The sequence below is a fragment of the Thalassophryne amazonica genome, chromosome 15 (assembly GCF_902500255.1).
Source record: "Thalassophryne amazonica chromosome 15, fThaAma1.1, whole genome shotgun sequence".
NCBI classification, from domain to species: domain Eukaryota; kingdom Metazoa; phylum Chordata; class Actinopteri; order Batrachoidiformes; family Batrachoididae; genus Thalassophryne; species Thalassophryne amazonica.
This window is the reverse complement of record NC_047117.1, coordinates 51,384,162-51,403,781: the sequence shown is the minus strand read 5'-3', so window position 1 is coordinate 51,403,781 and position 19,620 is coordinate 51,384,162. Positions and strand designations below refer to the sequence as shown.

Sequence of the window (19,620 nt, the reverse complement as noted above, 5' to 3'; positions counted from 1 at the left end):
CCCGTAGAGACGGTGCCTGCTCCCAGACTACCAATAACCAGCAAAAATCTATTTAAGCATAAAAATTCAAAAAGAAAAAATAATATAGCACCTTCAACTGCACCACAGACTAAAACAGTTAAATGTGGTCTATTAAACATTAGGTCTCTCTCTTCTAAGTCCCTGTTGGTAAATGATATAATAATTGATCAACATATTGATTTATTCTGCCTAACAGAAACCTGGTTACAGCAGGATGAATTTGTTAGTTTAAATGAGTCAACACCCCCGAGTCACACTAACTGTCAGAATGCTCGTAGCACGGGCCGGGGCGGAGGATTAGCAGCAATCTTCCATTCCAGCTTATTAATCAAAAACCCAGACAGAGCTTTAATTCATTTGAAAGCTTGTCTCTTAGTCTTGTCCATCCAAATTGGAAGTCCCAAAAACCAGTTTTATTTGTTATTATCTATCGTCCACCTGGTTGTTACTGTGAGTTTCTCTGTGAATTTTCAGACCTTTTGTCTGACTTAGTGCTTAGCTCAGATAAGATAATTATAGTGGGCGATTTTAACATCCACACAGATGCTGAGAATGACAGCCTCAACACTGCATTTAATCTATTATTAGACTCTATTGGCTTTGCTCAAAAAGTAAATGAGTCCACCCACCACTTTAATCATATCTTAGATCTTGTTCTGACTTATGGTATGGAAATAGAAGACTTAACAGTATTCCTTGAAAACTCCCTTCTGTCTGATAATTTCTTAATAACATTTACATTTACTCTGATGGACTACCCAGCAGTAGGGAATAAGTTTCATTACACTAGAAGTCTTTCAGAAAGCGCTGTAACTAGGTTTAAGGATATGATTCCTTCTTTATGTTCTCTAATGCCATATAACAACACAGTGCAGAGTAGCTACCTAAACTCTGTAAGGGAGATAGAGTATCTCGTCAATAGTTTTACATCCTCATTGAAGACAACTTTGGATGCTGTAGCTCCTCTGAAAAAGAGAGCTTTAAATCAGAAGTGTCTGACTCCGTGGTATAACTCACAAACTCGTAGCTTAAAGCAGATAACCCGTAAGTTGGAGAGGAAATGGCGTCTCACTAATTTAGAAGATCTTCACTTAGCCTGGAAAAAGAGTCTGTTGCTCTATAAAAAAGCCCTCCGTAAAGCTAGGACATCTTTCTACTCATCACTAATTGAAGAAAATAAGAACAACCCCAGGTTTCTTTTCAGCACTGTAGCCAGGCTGACAAAGAGTCAGAGCTCTATTGAGCTGAGTATTCCATTAACTTTAACTAGTAATGACTTCATGACTTTCTTTGCTAACAAAATTTTAACTATTAGAGAAAAAATTACTCATAACCATCCCAAAGACGTATCGTTATCTTTGGCTGCTTTCAGTGATGCCGGTATTTGGTTAGACTCTTTCTCTCCGATTGTTCTGTCTGAGTTATTTTCATTAGTTACTTCATCCAAACCATCAACATGTTTATTAGACCCCATTCCTACCAGGCTGCTCAAGGAAGCCCTACCATTAATTAATGCTTCGATCTTAAATATGATCAATCTATCTTTGTTAGTTGGCTATGTACCACAGGCTTTTAAGGTGGCAGTAATTAAACCATTACTTAAAAAGCCATCACTTGACCCAGCTATCTTAGCTAATTATAGGCCAATCTCCAACCTTCCTTTTCTCTCAAAAATTCTTGAAAGGGTAGTTGTAAAACAGCTAACTGATCATCTGCAGAGGAATGGTCTATTTGAAGAGTTTCAGTCAGGTTTTAGAATTCATCATAGTACAGAAACAGCATTAGTGAAGGTTACAAATGATCTTCTTATGGCCTCGGACAGTGGACTCATCTCTGTGCTTGTTCTGTTAGACCTCAGTGCTGCTTTTGATACTGTTGACCATAAAATTTTATTACAGAGATTAGAGCATGCCATAGGTATTAAAGGCACTGCGCTGCGGTGGTTTGAATCATATTTGTCTAATAGATTACAATTTGTTCATGTAAATGGGGAATCTTCTTCACAGACTAAAGTTAATTATGGAGTTCCACAAGGTTCTGTGCTAGGACCAATTTTATTCACTTTATATATGCTTCCCTTAGGCAGTATTATTAGACGGTATTGCTTAAATTTTCATTTTTACGCAGATGATACCCAGCTTTATCTATCCATGAAGCCAGAGGACACACACCAATTAGCTAAACTGCAGGATTGTCTTACAGACATAAAGACATGGATGACCTCTAATTTCCTGCTTTTAAACTCAGATAAAACTGAAGTTATTGTACTTGGCCCCACAAATCTTAGAAACATGGTGTCTAACCAGATCCTTACTCTGGATGGCATTACCCTGACCTCTAGTAATACTGTGAGAAATCTTGGAGTCATTTTTGATCAGGATATGTCATTCAAAGCGCATATTAAACAAATATGTAGGACTGCTTTTTTGCATTTACGCAATATCTCTAAAATTAGAAAGGTCTTGTCTCAGAGTGATGCTGAAAAACTAATTCATGCATTTATTTCCTCTAGGCTGGACTATTGTAATTCATTATTATCAGGTTGTCCTAAAAGTTCCCTAAAAAGCCTTCAGTTAATTCAAAATGCTGCAGCTAGAGTACTGACGGGGACTGGAAGGAGAGAGCATATCTCACCCATATTGGCCTCTCTTCATTGGCTTCCTGTTAATTCTAGAATAGAATTTAAAATTCTTCTTCTTACTTACAAGGTTTTGAATAATCAGGTCCCATCTTATCTTAGGGACCTCGTAGTACCATATCACCCCAATAGAGCGCTTCGCTCTCAGACTGCAGGCTTACTTGTAGTTCCTAGGGTTTGTAAGAGTAGAATGGGAGGCAGAGCCTTCAGCTTTCAGGCTCCTCTCCTGTGGAACCAGCTCCCAATTCAGATCAGGGAGACAGACACCCTCTCTACTTTTAAGATTAGGCTTAAAACTTTCCTTTTTGCTAAAGCTTATAGTTAGGGCTGGATCAGGTGACCCTGAACCATCCCTTAGTTATGCTGCTATAGACGTAGACTGCTGGGGGGTTCCCATGATGCACTGTTTCTTTCTCTTTTTGCTCTGTATGCACCACTCTGCATTTAATCATTAGTGATCGATCTCTGCTCCCCTCCACAGCATGTCTTTTTCCTGGTTCTCTCCCTCAGCCCCAACCAGTCCCAGCAGAAGACTGCCCCTCCCTGAGCCTGGTTCTGCTGGAGGTTTCTTCCTGTTAAAAGAGAGTTTTTCCTTCCCACTGTAGCCAAGTGCTTGCTCACAGGGGGTCGTTTTGACCGTTGGGGTTTTACATAATTATTGTATGGCCTTGCCTTACAATATAAAGCGCCTTGGGGCAACTGTTTGTTGTGATTTGGCGCTATATAAAAAAAATTGATTGATTGTTTCCCATGTAACAATAAGAAATATACTCAAAACCTGGATTAATCTTTTTAGTCACATAGCACTACTATTATTCTGAACACTACTGTGTGTGTGTGTGTGTGTGTGTGTGTGTGTGTGTGTGTGTGTGTGTGTGTGTGTGTGTGTGTGTGTGTGTGTGTGTGTGTGTGTGTGTATATATATATGTGTATATGTATATATGTATATATATATATATTTTTTTTTTTTTGTAAACTGACATTTTTGTTATGAATTTCTATTGTGCTAAATAAATGAAATTAAATGAAAGGCCACTCTTTATCATGTAGTGAACACATGGGTGATGTGTACTAGCTTTGTTCTTCCCATTTTCTAGGAGTGTCCACAGGAGGACGTGTAAATCCTCAAGAAGGTGTGGTCCTACACTCAACAGAACTGATCAAGGATTGGTCGTCGGTAGACGTGAGAACACCTATCTCTGATGCCCTACACCTGCCTGTTTGGATTGACAATGATGGGAACTGTGCTGCATTGGCTGAGAAGAAGTTTGGTCATGGCAAGGGTGTGGAAAATTTTGTCTGTATCATCACAGGAACAGGTAAGAACACACTTAGACTAATGTTTGATCCCTCCGAGAGATTTTCACCATTATTACAGTGGGCATTTAACTGAACATACCCATACTGCTACATATACACTCACCAGCCACTTTATTAGGTACACCTTGTTAGTACTGAGTGGTACCCCTTTTGCCTTCAAAACTGCCTCAATTCTTTGTGGGATAGATTCAGCAAGATGTTGGAAACATTCCTCAGAGATGTTGGTTCATATTGATATGATAACATCAAGCACTAGCCCATTCAACCAGTCTGCCCATTCTCCTCTGACCTCTGACATCAACAAGGCATTTTTGTCTACACAACTGCCACTCACAGGAACATGGTCTCAGATTTGGAGGTGCTGAATCTCTTCCCAGTCCCTTCACAGTTGGCTTCAAACCTGCTCAGTGCACATCGGAGGTCACCGCCTAATGAAGCCAAAAGAACTACATCATCTGCAAAATGCATAGATGCAATTCTGAGGTCACCAAACTAGGCACCCTGCAAGCCTTGAAATCCCAACCTTCAACATCAGGATTAGTGACCAGAACCAGCCTGGTAGAGTCCAACACCTGCCAGAAACAGGTTCAGTGTAATGCCAAGAATGCAGACAGAACTGCTACTTTAGTCATATACTGTAGAGACTGGATCATGCATTGCAGCAATTCCAGTACCCATACTCTGTAGCGCTCCCACAGGATACCTTGATGGACCCGGTTGTAGGCTGTTTCCAAGGCCACAAAACACAATATAGGCTGTTTGGTCATACTCCCAGGTCTCTTCTAATATCATTGCGAGGGTTAAGTGCTGGTCCACCATTCCGTGACCAGGATGGAACCTGCATTGCTCCTCCTGAATGTAAGGTTTGACTAACGGTCCAAGTCTCTTCTCTAGTACCCTTCTCTAGTCATAGACTTTCCTAGGGAGGCTGAGAAGTGTGATTCCACTATTATGGGAACACACTCTCCAGTCCTCTTTTGTTAAAGATAGGGACTACCACTCCAATTTGCCAATAGCTTGCCAGTCCAGAGGTCTTTGACTGTCATGCAACATTAGATACAGTAGTGTTCAGAATAATAGTAGTGCTATGTGACTAAAAAGATTAATCCAGGTTTTGAGTATATTTCTTATTGTTAGATGGGAAACAAGGTACCAGTAGATTCAGTAGATTCTCACAAATCCAACAAGACCAAGCATTCATGATATACACACTCTTAAGGCTATGAAATTGGGCTATTAGTAAAAAAAGAAGTAGAAAAGGGGATGTTCACAATAATAGTGGTGTGGCATTCAGTCAGTGAGTTTGTCAATTTTGTAGAACAAACAGGTGTGAATCAGGTGTCCCCTGTTTAAGGATGAAGCCAGCACCTGTTGAACATGCTTTTGTCTTTGAAAGCCTGAGGAAAATGGGACATTCTAGACATTGTTCAGAAGAACAGCGTAGTTTGATTAAAAAGTTGATTGGAGAGGGGAAAATTTATACGCAGGTGCAAAAAAATTATAGGCTGTTCATCTACAATGATCCTCAATGCTTTAAAATGGACAAAAAAAACAGAGATGCGTGGAAGAAAACGGAAAACAACCATCAAAATGGATAGAAGAATAACCAGAATGGCAAAGGCTCACCCATTGATCAGCTCCAGGATGATCAAAGACAGTCTGGAGTTACTTGTAAGTGCTGTGACAGTTAGAAGATGCCTGTGTGAAGCTAATTTATTTGCAAGAATCCCCCGCAAAGTCCCTCTGTTAAATAAAAGACATGTGCAGAAGAGGTTACAATTTGCCAAAGAACACATCAACTGGCCTAAAGAGAAATGGAGGAATATTTTGTGGACTGATGAGAGTAAAATTGTTCTTTTTGGGTCCAAGGGCCACAGACCAGTTTGTGAGACGACCCCCAAACTCTGCGTTCAAGCCACAGTTCACAGTGAAGACAGTGAAGCATGCTGGTGCAAGCATCATGATAGGGGCATGTTTCTCCTACTATGGTGTTGGGCCTATATATCGCATACCAGGTATCATGGATCAGTTTGGATATGTCAAAATACTTGAAGAGGTCATACCCTTGAAATGGGTGTTTCAGCAAGACAATGACACCAAGCACACTCGTAAATGAGCAAAATCTTGGTTCCAAACCAACAAAATTAATGCCTCGCAGATGTGAAGAAATCATGAAAAACTGTGGTTATACAACTAAATACTAGTTTAGTGATTCACAGGATTGCTAAAAAAGCAGTTTGAACATAATAGTTTTGAGTTCATAGCGTCAACAGCAGATGCTACTATTATTGTGAACACCCCCTTTTCTACTTTTTTTTTACTAATAGCCCAATTTCATAGCCTTGAGAGTGTGCATATCATGAATGCTTGGTCTTGTTGGATTTGTGAGAATCTACTGAATCTACTGGTACCTTGTTTCCCATGTAATAATAGGAAATATACTCAAAACCTGGATTAATCTTTTTAGTCACATAGCACTACTATTATTCTGAACACTACTGTAGATGTATCAGCCACGACAGCCCAACAACATCCAGAGCCTTCAGCATCTCGGGATGAATCTCATCCACTCTTGGTGACTTGCCAACATGTTTTTTTTTTTGAGTACTTCCAAACCAAAAGTGCCTTTGGACCTTTTGAGTAAAACATCTACCATACAGTGAGGAAAATAAGTATTTGAACACCGTCATTTTGCAGGTTCTCGCACTTAGAAATCATGGATGGGTCTGAAATTTTCAACTTAGGTGCATGTTCAAAAAAAAAAAAAAAATCTGGAAATCACAATATATGATTTTTTTTTAAATAATTTATTTGTATGTTACTGCTGCAAATAAGTATTTCAACACCTGTGAAAATCAATGTTAATATTTGGTACAGAAGCCTTTGTTTGCAATTAGAGGTCAATCGTTTCCTGTAGTTTTTCACCAGGTTTGCACACACTGCAGCAGGGATTGTGGCCCTTCCTCCACACACATCTGCTCTAGATCAGCCAGGTTACTGGGCTGTTGCTGAGAAACACGGAGTTTGTGCTCCCTCCAAAGATTTTCTATTGGGTTTAGGTCTGGAAACTGGCTAGGCCACTCCAGAACCTTGATATACTTCTTACGGAGACACTCCTTGGTTATCCTGGCTGTGTGCTTCTGGTCATTGTCATGTTGGAAGACCCATCCATGACCCATCTTCAATGCTCTAACTGAGGGAAGGAGGTTGTTCCCCAAAATCTTGCAATACATGGCCCCGGTCATCCACTCCTTAATACAGTGCAGTCGTCCTGTCCCATGTGCAGAAAAACACCCCCAAAGCATGATGCTTCCACCCCCATGCTTCGCAGTAGGGACGGTGATTTTGGGATGGTACTCAGCATTCTTCTTCCTCCAAACACAGCGAGTGGAATTAAGACCAAACAGTTCTATTTTGGTCTCCTCTGACCACATAACTTTCTCCCATGACTCCTCTGGATCATCCAAATGGTCATGGGCAAACTTAAGACAAGCCTGGATGTGTGTTGATTTAAGCAGGGGAACCTTCCGTGCCATGCATGATTTTAACCCATGACGTCTTATTGTATTACCCACAGTAACCTTGGAAACAGTGGTGCCAGCTCTCTTCAGGTCATTGACCAGCTCCTCCCGTGCAGTTCTGGGCTGATTCCTCACCTTTCTTAGGATCATTGATTACCCCACGAGGTGGGATCTTGCATGGAGCTCCAGTCCGAGGGACATTGATTGACAGTCATGTTTAGCTTCTTCCATTTTCTAATAATTGCTCCAACAGTTGATCTTTTTTCACCAAGCTGCTTGGCAATTGCCCCATAGCCCTTTCCAGCCTTGTGGAGGTCTACAATTTTGTCTTTGGTGTCTTTGGACAGCTCTTTGGTCTTAGCCATGTTAGTAGTTGGAGTCTTACTGATTGTGTGGGGTGGACAGGTGTCTTTATTTCTGCTGATTGGCAGGTGTTGAAATACTTATTTGCAGCAGTAACATGCAAATAAATTATTTTAAAAAAATCATACATTGTGATTTCCGGATTTTTTTTTTTGAATGTCTCTCACAGTGGACATGCACCTAAGATAAAAAATTTCAGACCCCTCCATGATTTCTAAGTGGGAGAACTTGCAAAATTGCAGGGTGTTCAAATACTTATTTTCCTCACTGTATTTTCTGGAATAGAAGTTGCAACACAGGAACAGAGGTAATGCTTACAGCCCATTTTGTCTGTTTGCTAGTAGGACATATTTAACAAATGTGACGCAATGCATTGCACATCTTATACTTGATACATATCTAAATTTAAATGATAAATGGACTCCATTTATATAGCGCTCTTCCATCTGCATCACAAACTCAAAGCGCTTTACAATTATGCCTCACAGTCACCTATTCACACAGACACATTCACACATTGACACCAGGGTGCTGCCATTCAAGACGCTCACTACACACTATTTTTTCCATGGTACTACCAGGGAATACCACTCCTGGGGTTAGGGTTAGGGTTGATCCTATCTCAAATGACATTGCAACCTGTATGTTTATTTGATCAGATTACTAACCCCAGGAGCCCTAATCATTTTCATATTTATATTTATGAATCATGTTTCATATTAGCTTAGGCATTTCTTTTAAAAAAAAGATAGTGCTTCACATCCCACTTTAAGTTGACTTGTTTTTATATGGCTCATTGGTTCCACTTGGTGCAGAACTGTAGTAAAACTTAGGCCCAGAGTAATACTGGTCAAACATTTTAGTTGTTGAAAATATTATTAGTAGTAGTAGTAGTAGTAGTAGTAGTAGTAGTATAAAAAAATATTTCTTCAACAGTGGACCTTTACCCTAAAGCTTGGGTCCCACTGAATAATGAGTCACGCAGCGTGTTTTCTTTGCTACGAGAGGGTTTCTTCAACTATCGTGGGAGTTTCGTGGCTCTTAGAGGCATTATTTTCAGTTAACGTGGCTCCTCTGAGCATGGCACTAATTTCAAGAAGTTAAAGTTTAGCAACAAAAGCATGGCGCAGTTTGTGTACGAGTTACTGCGATGACTTAGAGGCATTTGCGGGGTGCTTATGAGGCTGCTAAAAGCCCATTATCTGTGCACTTGGCAGATGTGCAGAACCTGAGAGGCTGTTTTTAGAGCGGCTGCCCTCTTGCACACAATTCCACCTGCTCTATGCGCTGGACGCTGTATATAAAATAATTATTTTGTAGCGGATTAATCATTTTCTGCCAAACCTTGGATGCTGAAAACACCTCTAATGGCCTCTGGAATCACAGAGGACTGTTTCATCTGGACGCTTTTTTTTTTTTCCTCTTTCCTGCTCCATGTGGAATGTATTTTGAACATCTTAAGGTAATTATTTTTAATGTTTTTATAGCTTGTTAAAACATTTCCTCGCTGTAAAAGTATGTCTATAGTTGATTTAATATCTTGTTAATGGATCACATGAGCTCTGCTGTGTACACACACTGACAGTGACTCATCACGCTGCAAAGGAGCATTTCAGCAGAAGCCAGGTCACAAGAGTGATTTTTTTCAGTCAGTATTGGACGAACACAAAGTTAAAATTTGGATGACTGCATGAAAGTGGCTGTGTGTTTAAAGCTGCGGAAGAAATACTGTAACTCCAGTGAAACCACTAAAAGCTGCGCAGAGCTGTGCAGCAACACAGGAGAGCGCGCAAAAAAAAAAGATTTTGAAGACACATAACACAAAGTTAAAAGTTGTATCACAGTGACTTGTAAGCTGTGGAAGAAATAATTATTTTTTATTTTTTATTTTTTGAAAGTGATCCACAGGTGTGTAGCGGCCACCTCATTCTGTATGCAGAATGGCACCGCGTGCAAAAGAGCGATTTTACAGAAATAAACAGACAAATGCAAAGTTTAAAGTGGGATCACGGTGTGAAAATGACTGTTTAAAGCCAGGGAAAAAATAAAGCCAGCAAGCCATGGATGGAAAGGAAGCCAGTGAGAAGGAGCACAGAGACGGCTGTCCATGAATGAGAACAGCAGCGCTCACGTAAAAGAGCGATTTTGCAGAAATAAACGGACAAACATAAAGTTTAAAGTGGGATCATGGTGTGTGTGTTTAAAGCCAGGAAAAAATAAAGCCAGCGAGCCGCAGAGCCAGTGAGGAACACAGAGGAGGCTGTCCAGGAGCCCTTGGTTCGGTTCTAGCTGGTCTGGTGCATTACAGGTGAACAGCAGCCTGGCGCACAGTGCACAACCGCAGGACTGTACTGGAGCATCTATTTTTGGACTGCTTTTTAAAAATGTGACATCTTTAAATGCTGCTCTGAATCTGTGAATTGAATTGAAAACCCACATTTTAAAGGGACCAGGTGTTGGGGGGGCTGGAGGTTTGGACCAAACTCATGCCTAAACGTGTGCCAACATTGCGTTATCATGACACTATCACAGAGCTATGTGGCTCAGTGTGGCTGATGTGAGCTATTCGAGGCTCTAATGACAGGTTGGCCGTGGCTCACTAGAGGCTGCTACGTGGCATATGCGGGGTACAGAGAGGCACATAGAGGCACCTTCACAGCGGATATGTGATAGATGAAAACATGGGTCATTCTTCAAATAATCGCTGACACACCCATGCATGGCTTATTATTCAGTGGGACCCAGGCTTAAGGGTGTTGTTGGGGGCGGTGGGGCAGTTGCATCCTATTTGTGTCTGGATAAGCCTCTGGTTTGCGCAGTCTATGCAGAAATAATTGCAAAGTTGTGTATTTATGTGAAAAACACGACCTGATGGACAGACAAGAATGTTTTATCCGTATATGTATCTTGTGCTATCCTGAGAAAGACTTTGGGGGTATTTAAGGGAAGAAACAGTGTTTTTACTACATTCCCCAGACGTACTGCTCTGTTTTAAGATGCTGCTGTTTTGGCCACGCTAAACGCAGTCAGATCATGCGCACAGACTCTGAAAGAAAAGTAAAGCATAGACCTTTTTTTAAAATTCAGCAAACTGAAACATTTCAGTTTACATGTTAAAATTGTATGCATCATGGCATACTTGTATCATCAATAACAATAGAGATGTGAACAGGTTGTTACCCCCCCCCCCCCCCAACATGAATTCAGTGGGAGGTAACAAGCTTACAGTTTTCATGTCACTCTATATGCAATGTTTCTTTCCCTGTATTGACTGTGCAGCTTTAAAGGACATGTCGCACTGAAATCATAACAATTAAGATTTAGGCTGTTAGTGATCATCCGATGATCCACCGGGATTACTTTGTGCACTTCCGTGACCAGTTTCAAAGTATATAGCATTCGCAACAAACAGCTACGGAGACATCTGTAAACAAAGTACTTGGGTGTTTCTGACAAGTGACGTAGCTACTAGAAGCATCCCAGCCATGCGCTTCAATGGAATGCTAACGTTAAGAGCTGAGGCACAGATTAATTCCAGAGTTGACATAAGTATGATGTTGTGTTATGATGACTTGTTTTGCAGTGAAAACTGCTCATTTTGATGCAGTCACAGTAAAAGCTGTGGCTCCAAGAAGGTTTTTGTGCACCTGCAGTAATGAGTCATAAACGCAGCCTGTCACTAAGAATCTCTGCTCCAGGTTCAGTTTTGTGCATGATTAATTATGAGTGTTGTTATCAGTAAAATCTTTAAAAAAAAAACAAATCTGTTACTGTGGAAAAAAAAATGTCTGCAGATCGTCATCTGTTCTCTGATGATTGTGGCACGTAAAATCATGTCCATTAACTCCTGGAAATAATGTATTCTGACTTTTCCAATGTAACAAATTCATCTCCGTGTCCAGGCAATCTGTTATAAACAGTGTCAGATGTCCTATGTCCATGTCCACAGCTTCAGTAAACCAGTATCCACACAAACAGCATGTCACCACACTTTAGGCTCCAAAATTTGACACCCTAAAAAAGTTAAGAGTTTCGGGGTGAAGTGTCATCTCCTGTCTGTAAATCCGAGCCATCACTTTCGAACAGCAGCTCAGAAGCTTTGTTTTCCGATGGAGCAGGTCTGTTTCCCCTCTGTCAGTCATCAGGATGTTTCTGGTCATTCTAAAATGTACACCACATGCCGAAAAATGCAGAGAATTGCAGAGTGAGATGTTTTCTGGAAATGCGCCTGCTAATGGCCCAGTCACACGGCACTTAACAAAGGACAACAAAGCCCTAACAAAACAAGAAGTCTGGACTTTCGTTGGCATCGTTTAATCTTCACACAGCTTCGTTCAGACTGTTTGCTTGGATTATTTATCTGGGTGGTGGGTCAGCTTCAATGTGCACAGGCACCTTATATAGGCCAGAATTAGTCTTTTGCGTGCATACAATTAATTATTTTGCCATAAGCAACTGCTGAATTTGAACAAAAAAGTCGCGTAATTTCCTACAGTACTTGAACGCAGCGATCACCTCCTGAGTGCACTTATTTTTTTATTAAATATAATATGAGTGGACCAAAATCCCTGTTGCAGTGTGTGAAAACTTGGTCAAGAACTACAGGAAACGTCTGACCTCTGTAATGGCAGACAAATGTTTCTGTACTAATTAAGCTCTGTTTTTCTAGGGTCAAATACTTATTTTATGCAATAAAATGCAAATTATTTAAAAATCATACAATGTGATTTACTGGATTTTTTTATTTTATTTTTTTTATTTTTATTTTTTTTAATTCTGTTTCTCACAGTTGAAGTGTACCTACGATAAAAATTACAGACCTCTCCATTCTTTGTAGGTGGGAAAACCTGCAAAACTGACAGGGGGTCAAATACTTATTTTTCCCCACTGTAACTGTACACACAGACTGATCAGTTTACTGCTCTGATATATTCAATCATCTTTACACTTTTATTTATTCCCCCTTTTGACTGTTTTCTGTTATAAATCAATATATGTGGCTTAGTAACGTAATACAGTGATAGGGCAGTCACCACGGCACACCAGCTTTTATTTATTTTTTTAAATTGGAGCAAGACGGCATTCGCAGCGTGTCGTCAGACAGTGAGGCTTCTGACGATGTTGATGATTCCTCTTTTGTTCTGGACAAGGAACAAGAGCAGGTGGATCCACTGACGTGCCCACAGATCTCCACAGTGGGTCGGATTACACGCTTCTCAGCTGCGTCCCAGCACCGAGTCCTGGAATGCAGAGATGCAGACACGCACTGCTCCAGCAGTGGCTCCAGGCGCATTTCGTTTAAAGCGTGGAGATCAGTGTTAGCTTCATTTTCATTTTGTTCCTCTTTCGTCCCTTTTGCGCTCTTGATTCACAGGCTATTCGGTGATGGGAAAAGTCAAAAGGTCATTTGTTGACCTTTTCTCGATGAATTGTGACTTTGTGGGTTTTTTCCCCTTCCTTCAGGAATAGTCGTTGCCGTGTGACTGGGCCATAATGCTCAGAGTGAGAGGAATAAAATACAACAGCAATCATTAATTAAAACGTGTGTGTGGAGAAACTTACAGTCATGAGTACTTTTATGTTGTTTTGCTAACTGGATGTGAATTTACATTTGGTCTCTTTTGTGTATAAAAAAATCATCCTGTTACTCTCCACCATGATGTGCCTGATGCAATAGTAAAAAAAAAAAAACTGTTTCACCAGTCACATTCACATAAGACTATAACTTATCTAGATGTCTTGGTAGCTTTACTCACTAGTTTCTTTCTTGCATGGTCACTAAGTTTGTTTATTTTGTTTTATTTATTTTAGGGTTATTTATTTTTTGCTGCTTTAGCTGTTATTGCTAGTAGAAGTATATCCTGAGGTCCCTTTTCGTGTAATTTTGTATGTTATCACAACATCCTGACTGTACACAGGTATTGGAGGAGGAATTATTCATCACAATGAGTTGGTCCATGGCAGTACGTTCTGCGCTGCAGAGCTGGGCCACATCATGGTTTCATTAGAAGGCCCAGAGTGTACGTGTGGCAGCCGAGGATGCATCGAGGCTTACGCATCTGGCTTGGCCTTGCAGAAAGAGGCCAAAAGATTGCATGATGGTAAGTGTTGATATTTTCTGTTCATACAGCTAAGACTGACACAATGGCTATAAAAAATTGTTTGATAAATTATGAATAAAATTTCAGTGGCTTCCATCAGTTTATCAAAAAAGGGAAAAAAAGGAATATTTCACCCGCCAGTTTTTACTAATAGCCCAATTTCATAGCCTTAAGAGTGTGCATATCATGAATGCTTGGTCTTGTTGGATTTGTGAGAATCTACTGAATCTACTGGTACCTTGTTTCCCATGTAACAATAAGAAATATACTCAAAACCTGGATTAATCTTTTAGTCACATAGCACTACTATTATTCTGAACACTACTGTACATATCCATGATGAGTTTCTCAATGCAACACACTGATGCTTCAGTGATTTCATATGGTGTACTTGCTAGTTTGAGCAATGCATTTGTCTGCTCGGGAAAGACGGTCTACGTTACACATGCCATCTGATGTGATGATGCTGTGTCCCAGTCTGGCAAAGCATAGCCAGTGAATATGTTCTGTGTGTAACGAACTGTACACACGTGCCACACGTAACACTGGTCAACATGCAAGTGGATCAATAGATAGAGACACAATGTACAGCAAAGCTCACAGGCCTGCTTATGATCCTGACTGGGCCATTTTAAGCTTGCATTGACTGCCTTGAAGTGCTTACGAAGAGATAATTTCATCTTCGTGAACAGTGCTGTAGTCGTGGCAATGGAGATGAACATTTTTGTAGAATATTTGCATATACGAGGTCTATTAGAAAAGTATCCAACCTTATTTTTTTCAAAACCATATGGATTTGAATCACGTGTGATTGCGTCAGCCAAGCTTGAACCTTCATGCGCATGCATGAGTTTTTTCACGCCTGTCGGTTGCGCCATTCGCCTGTGAGCAGGCTTTGAGTGAGGAGTGGTCCACCCCTCTCGTCATTTTTTTCATTGTTTAGGAATGGCTCAGAGACTGCCACTTTGCTTGATCAAAATTTTTTCAGAAACTGTGAGGGACATCAAAGTGGACACCATTTGAGAAATTCAGATGGTTTTTGGTGAAAATTTTATGGGCTTCAAAGAGATTACAGAGTGTTACTGTCACTTTAAGGACGGCCCAGAGCGACTGGTGGTGCGCCGCGCTCCGAAGCCGCCATCGACAGGCTGAGCGACCATTTAATTTCTAAATAGATGGCTGAATGGATCCGTGACCATCGTGTGCAATTTCTCTGGTTATCACAAGAGCTGGACATCAGCCATTTTTCAGCAGATTTCACTTTTAACAAGAGATTTTGTCATGGAAAGCCGAGCGGAGGCTTCGCGTGTCACGATGGATTCACTACTGGAACGAGACAAAACCACCTCCGTTTTTGTCTCACAGGACGGCTTTGAGATGGCGTTCAGACAGCTGTTGGTGGTTTTTCCATCGAGTGATTATCCGAGAAATTGTGGATGTGCCTGGACATGCCAGAACATGTCCTGTGAGGCTTCATCATGGCGTTGCTTTGCGCCATGCGGCACCGCCGCGACGCGTGAAGCCTCCTCTCCTCTTTCCATGACAAAAACTCCTGTAACAGTGGAATGTGCCGTTCATTTCCAAACTGGACGCTGTGTTTTATCCGGGATGTCATCTGACTAGCACAGGAAGTGTGAGAAGACGTGGACATCAGCACATTCTCGGCATTGAGACAGACGTGCGAATCCATATGGTTTTTAAAAAAAATAATAGTCGGATACTTTTCTAATAGACCTCGTATACCCACAGTATTCACAGCTAAATGCCTAACTTGAGGGTATCATGTATGGGAACCATATTTTAAGCTGAGCAGATGCAAAATGTAAACATTTTTAATGCCTGTTAGGTGCTTACCCTTGAGCACAAATGAAATAAAACTGTGCCGACTCATGATTGTAGATGGCTGTTTTCTAAAATGGCTGCCAGGGTCATCAGAGGGAAGAATTTAAATTGCCCCATATCCAGATGTTTTCGTACTTGTGTAGCAAATTTGGAGCTTTTATCCTGAAGTGAACAATTGTGCTGGTATTTTAATTATGACGCCCAACTATCAGTCACTACAGCACTCACACTGCCTGTGTTGGCGACCCTTGATGTTCAGTAAATGTATGGGGATCCAGCAGATTCACAGGATGTCCTGCAGAGAAGCCCTGCCGATATTTGAATTTGTATTTGAATACCTGCAGAACAACGTTGTGATCGTGGTCGACTGCTTGGCTGCGAACCCAAACTAAACTGCTCTGGCTGCTATGCAACAGCTGGCTGATGAATGTAATGATCAAATATGAAATCCAATGTGAAATGTGATAATTTGTGCTTTTCAGAGGACTTGCTGAAGGTGGAAGGGATGGATATGAAGATTGTGGAGCCAATTACAGCTGCTCATCTTATCACCGCTGCCAAATTTGGAAACTCAAAAGCTGAAGTGGTTCTCAACACAGGTCAGAGTCAAATGCAAGCACGCATGCATCATTCTGATGGATTTAAATTCATGCATGGTAACAAACTAACAGGTACATATGTGCAGAGGTCAAGATATCACCTACTCTGCGTTCATGCACAAGAATCTAATACAAGTCAGTGTAACTGTAAAACAAAGCAGTACTTTGAAACAGTTTTTTTCACTGAGCTGGATGTAATACCTGAATCACATATCTGACAAAAACCCACAACCAGATCAGTGCTCAAATAGTTTTGTGTACGATTTCAATCAGTCAAAATCTATTTACTAAACTCTCGCAGAGACGACATGTACAACATGTCTTGCAGTTTGAAGAAGACTTTATATCCAGCAATTTAAAACTGATAAGCACAAACAATGCCTTCACTGTGGACTGATGGTTCTGACACCTGCTGGCACCTGAGGGTGCTCTGGAGACTGGGTCAAATGATGTGGTTATATGGATCAGGACTGGTCTTACTGATGACTGCAATTTATGTTCTCCTTCACAGGTCCATGATCTTTACGACTATTTTTTTGGACAAGTGGTTAACATGGCCACTGGACTTTATGAGAATCAGAATAGCCTTTATTCGCCAAGTATCCACAAGTATACAAAGAATTACACTTCAGTTTGAGCTTTATGAGAAATGTGATGCTTCACTGCATCTTCTCTGTCTTGCATGTTTGACAGTTCTTTGTATTTTGTCTTACTTGTTAATTTGTTATTGATAGTGTGGACAGAGCAGATAGTCACTCCTCTTAAGTCTGGTCTGCTTGAGGTTTCTTTCAACAATTTATAAAAAAAAAAAAAAAAAAAACAGCCTGAAAAAGTTTTTCTTTGTCACGATTGCCAGTATTCTTGCTCAGGGGTTGGGTAAGGATAGATTTTAGCACTGCTGTGCTCTACCAGTTGACCAGTCAGTCACATGAAAAAAATTTAAAATCTGGTCTCATTGAGAGGATTTAGTACTGCTATAACAGACTGATGCAGACGGTTGCAGCAATGCACCAATAAGGACTCCAGCTGCCCTTAAACACCAAAGAAGAAACACCATAGAAGAGTGGCTTTGTCGCCAATTTTAGCAACTATTCAGACCCCTCCAGTGACTTTTTTTTTTTTCTTTTTCATAAGACATTAGAGAGAAATCTAAGGACTTTTCCTGGTGTTATTAAAGACTTTTGGAGGCTGTGATGTGAAAGCATATATTTCTCCTCAGTGAGCAGCGATGTTGCCCTCCCAAAGCTCACAGGAGACCGACCGCCTCCTCCATTTACACAGAAGAGAAGCCAGACAGCAGTGAGTTACTCAGTTTCTATGGCTGAGAAAACTAAAGTTAAAACAAACACCCAAAAGAAAAAAAAAAGTAACTCCGCTAGAGTGTCTCTTTTGGGTCACTTTTGTCTGTTCAAAGGCCAAGAATCAACAGAAGAAAGATCAATTGTATTTCTAAAGATATGCAGGATGCTGGTGGTGCTAGTCACCTTTATAATGTGCATTTCAAAAGACAAAGAATGGTCCAAAATCACACCAGGATTTATAACTCCATCCTGGTGTTGAATCACAGTTACCAAGTGGAACTGTGAATGACCAAATCAGTGTCTGTTTGAAAGGACTAATAGTCATCGTCTTAGTTTTGTCACTTTACAGTTTGCAGCATGAGACACATTACCTGCAGAAAAAAAGGCATGTACATTTTTGCATCATCACTGCAGTAGTGGGTCCTATGACTAGCTGTAATCTGGCCAAGGGGTGCCAACTGTAATGAAAATAGCAACAGACCCAGGAACAATACCCGAGGTACACCATACTTCACAGTGGAAAATTCATAGTGTTCTTTCAAAACAATGCAGTGGTGTCGCCCCTGCAGGTATGACTTCAACTATGAGAGTACCTGACCAAAAATGCTAAAATAATTTTCAAATCTTAACTGTGATTTACTGTATCAAAAGGCTCTCATGTCCACATCTGCTGACACAGAATCTGTATCAAGTTGCTTCAGTTTTGGTAAAAAGTGATTATTGGCTGAGTTAATAGGGTTTTTAAAGAGGAATAGTTGGTGGAGGTGATGGTCTAGTGGTTAAGCATTGGGCTTGATTCCAGAGGATCCTTTGTTCAAATCCCATCCTGACTGGAAAATAACTAAGGGCCCTTGGGCAAGGTCCTAATCCCTGAGTTGCTCCCGGTGTGTAGTGAGCGCCTTGTATGACAGCACCCTGACATTAGGGTGAATGTGAGGCATTATTGTAAAGCGCTTTGAGTGTCTGATGCAGATGGAATATAAATGCAGTCCATTTAGGGTACCATTTGCACCATGTGTCTTGCCTAGTTATCACATTACGGTGTAACATGTCACATATTATAGAATCCAATGGACAGTCGACATTTACTTTGCAGACCAAGCATTCAACACAGTCAAAACTATTCCATTTATTTGTTTTCATCTTGGCCTCTACAGCCTCCACTGCACTCGGTGTGGGCGTCATCAACATCCTTCATATTGTCAACCCATCACTGGTGATTCTGTCTGGTATCCTGGCTTCACACTACAAGAACCCGGTGCAGCACATCATCTCTGAGCGAGCCCTTTTCTCCACCCAGAACATCAAGGTTGTCGCATCGGATTTGGAGGAACCGGCTCTTCTTGGAGCAGCCAGCATGGTGTTAGACTATGCAACCAGGAGGACATTTTAATTAAAGGGTTTGCCCTCACCTCTGCTGCTAAACTTAAAAGTGGCACATGTACTGGAGGAGTGTTGTCATACAATGTCATTGTTTAGTTTAAAACTGACACACACTTGAAATTATTGAAGAATTTAATGAACGTTTTAAAAACTTGTATTCACATAGAGCACGGTACAACGCAGCACAGTGTTGAGAACATATTACTGTACACAGTTGCATACGAGGTCTGTTAGAAAAGTATCCGACCTTCTTATTTTTTTCAAAAACTATATGGATTTGAATCGTGTGCTTGCTTCAGACAAGCTTGAACATTCGTGCGCATGCGTGAGTTTTTTCACGCCTGTCGGTTGCGTCATTCGCCTGTGGGCAGGCTTTGAGTGAGCACTGGTCCACCCCCCTCGTCGGATTTTTATTGTCAGGGAAATGGCTGAGAGGCTGCCGCTTTGCTCCATGAAATTTTTTTCAGAAACTGTTAGAGACAGCCAGTTGGAAACCATTCGAAAGATTCAGATGGATTTCTGTGAAGATTC

The 19,620-nt window shown here is 40.9% G+C and overlaps 1 protein-coding gene across 5 annotated transcripts in view; it reads left to right on the top strand.

The window, feature by feature from the left end:
* The window catches only part of gne (glucosamine (UDP-N-acetyl)-2-epimerase/N-acetylmannosamine kinase), a 125,030-nt gene extending 105,644 nt beyond the window's left edge, over positions 1 to 19,386 (top strand). For 2 of the 5 annotated variants that reach the window (XM_034187481.1, XM_034187482.1), the window contains exons 10-13: positions 3,757 to 3,978; positions 13,782 to 13,964; positions 16,289 to 16,405; positions 18,864 to 19,386. In XM_034187481.1, the coding sequence (XP_034043372.1) occupies positions 3,757 to 3,978; positions 13,782 to 13,964; positions 16,289 to 16,405; positions 18,864 to 19,099 (758 nt within the window). In that variant the 3' untranslated portion in view covers positions 19,100 to 19,386. The remainder of the gene's footprint in view (positions 1 to 3,756; positions 3,979 to 13,781; positions 13,965 to 16,288; positions 16,406 to 18,863) is intronic. The other 3 variants (XM_034187479.1, XM_034187480.1, XM_034187478.1) reach the window with 2 other exon arrangements.
* Positions 19,387 to 19,620: the final 234 nt, after the last annotated feature.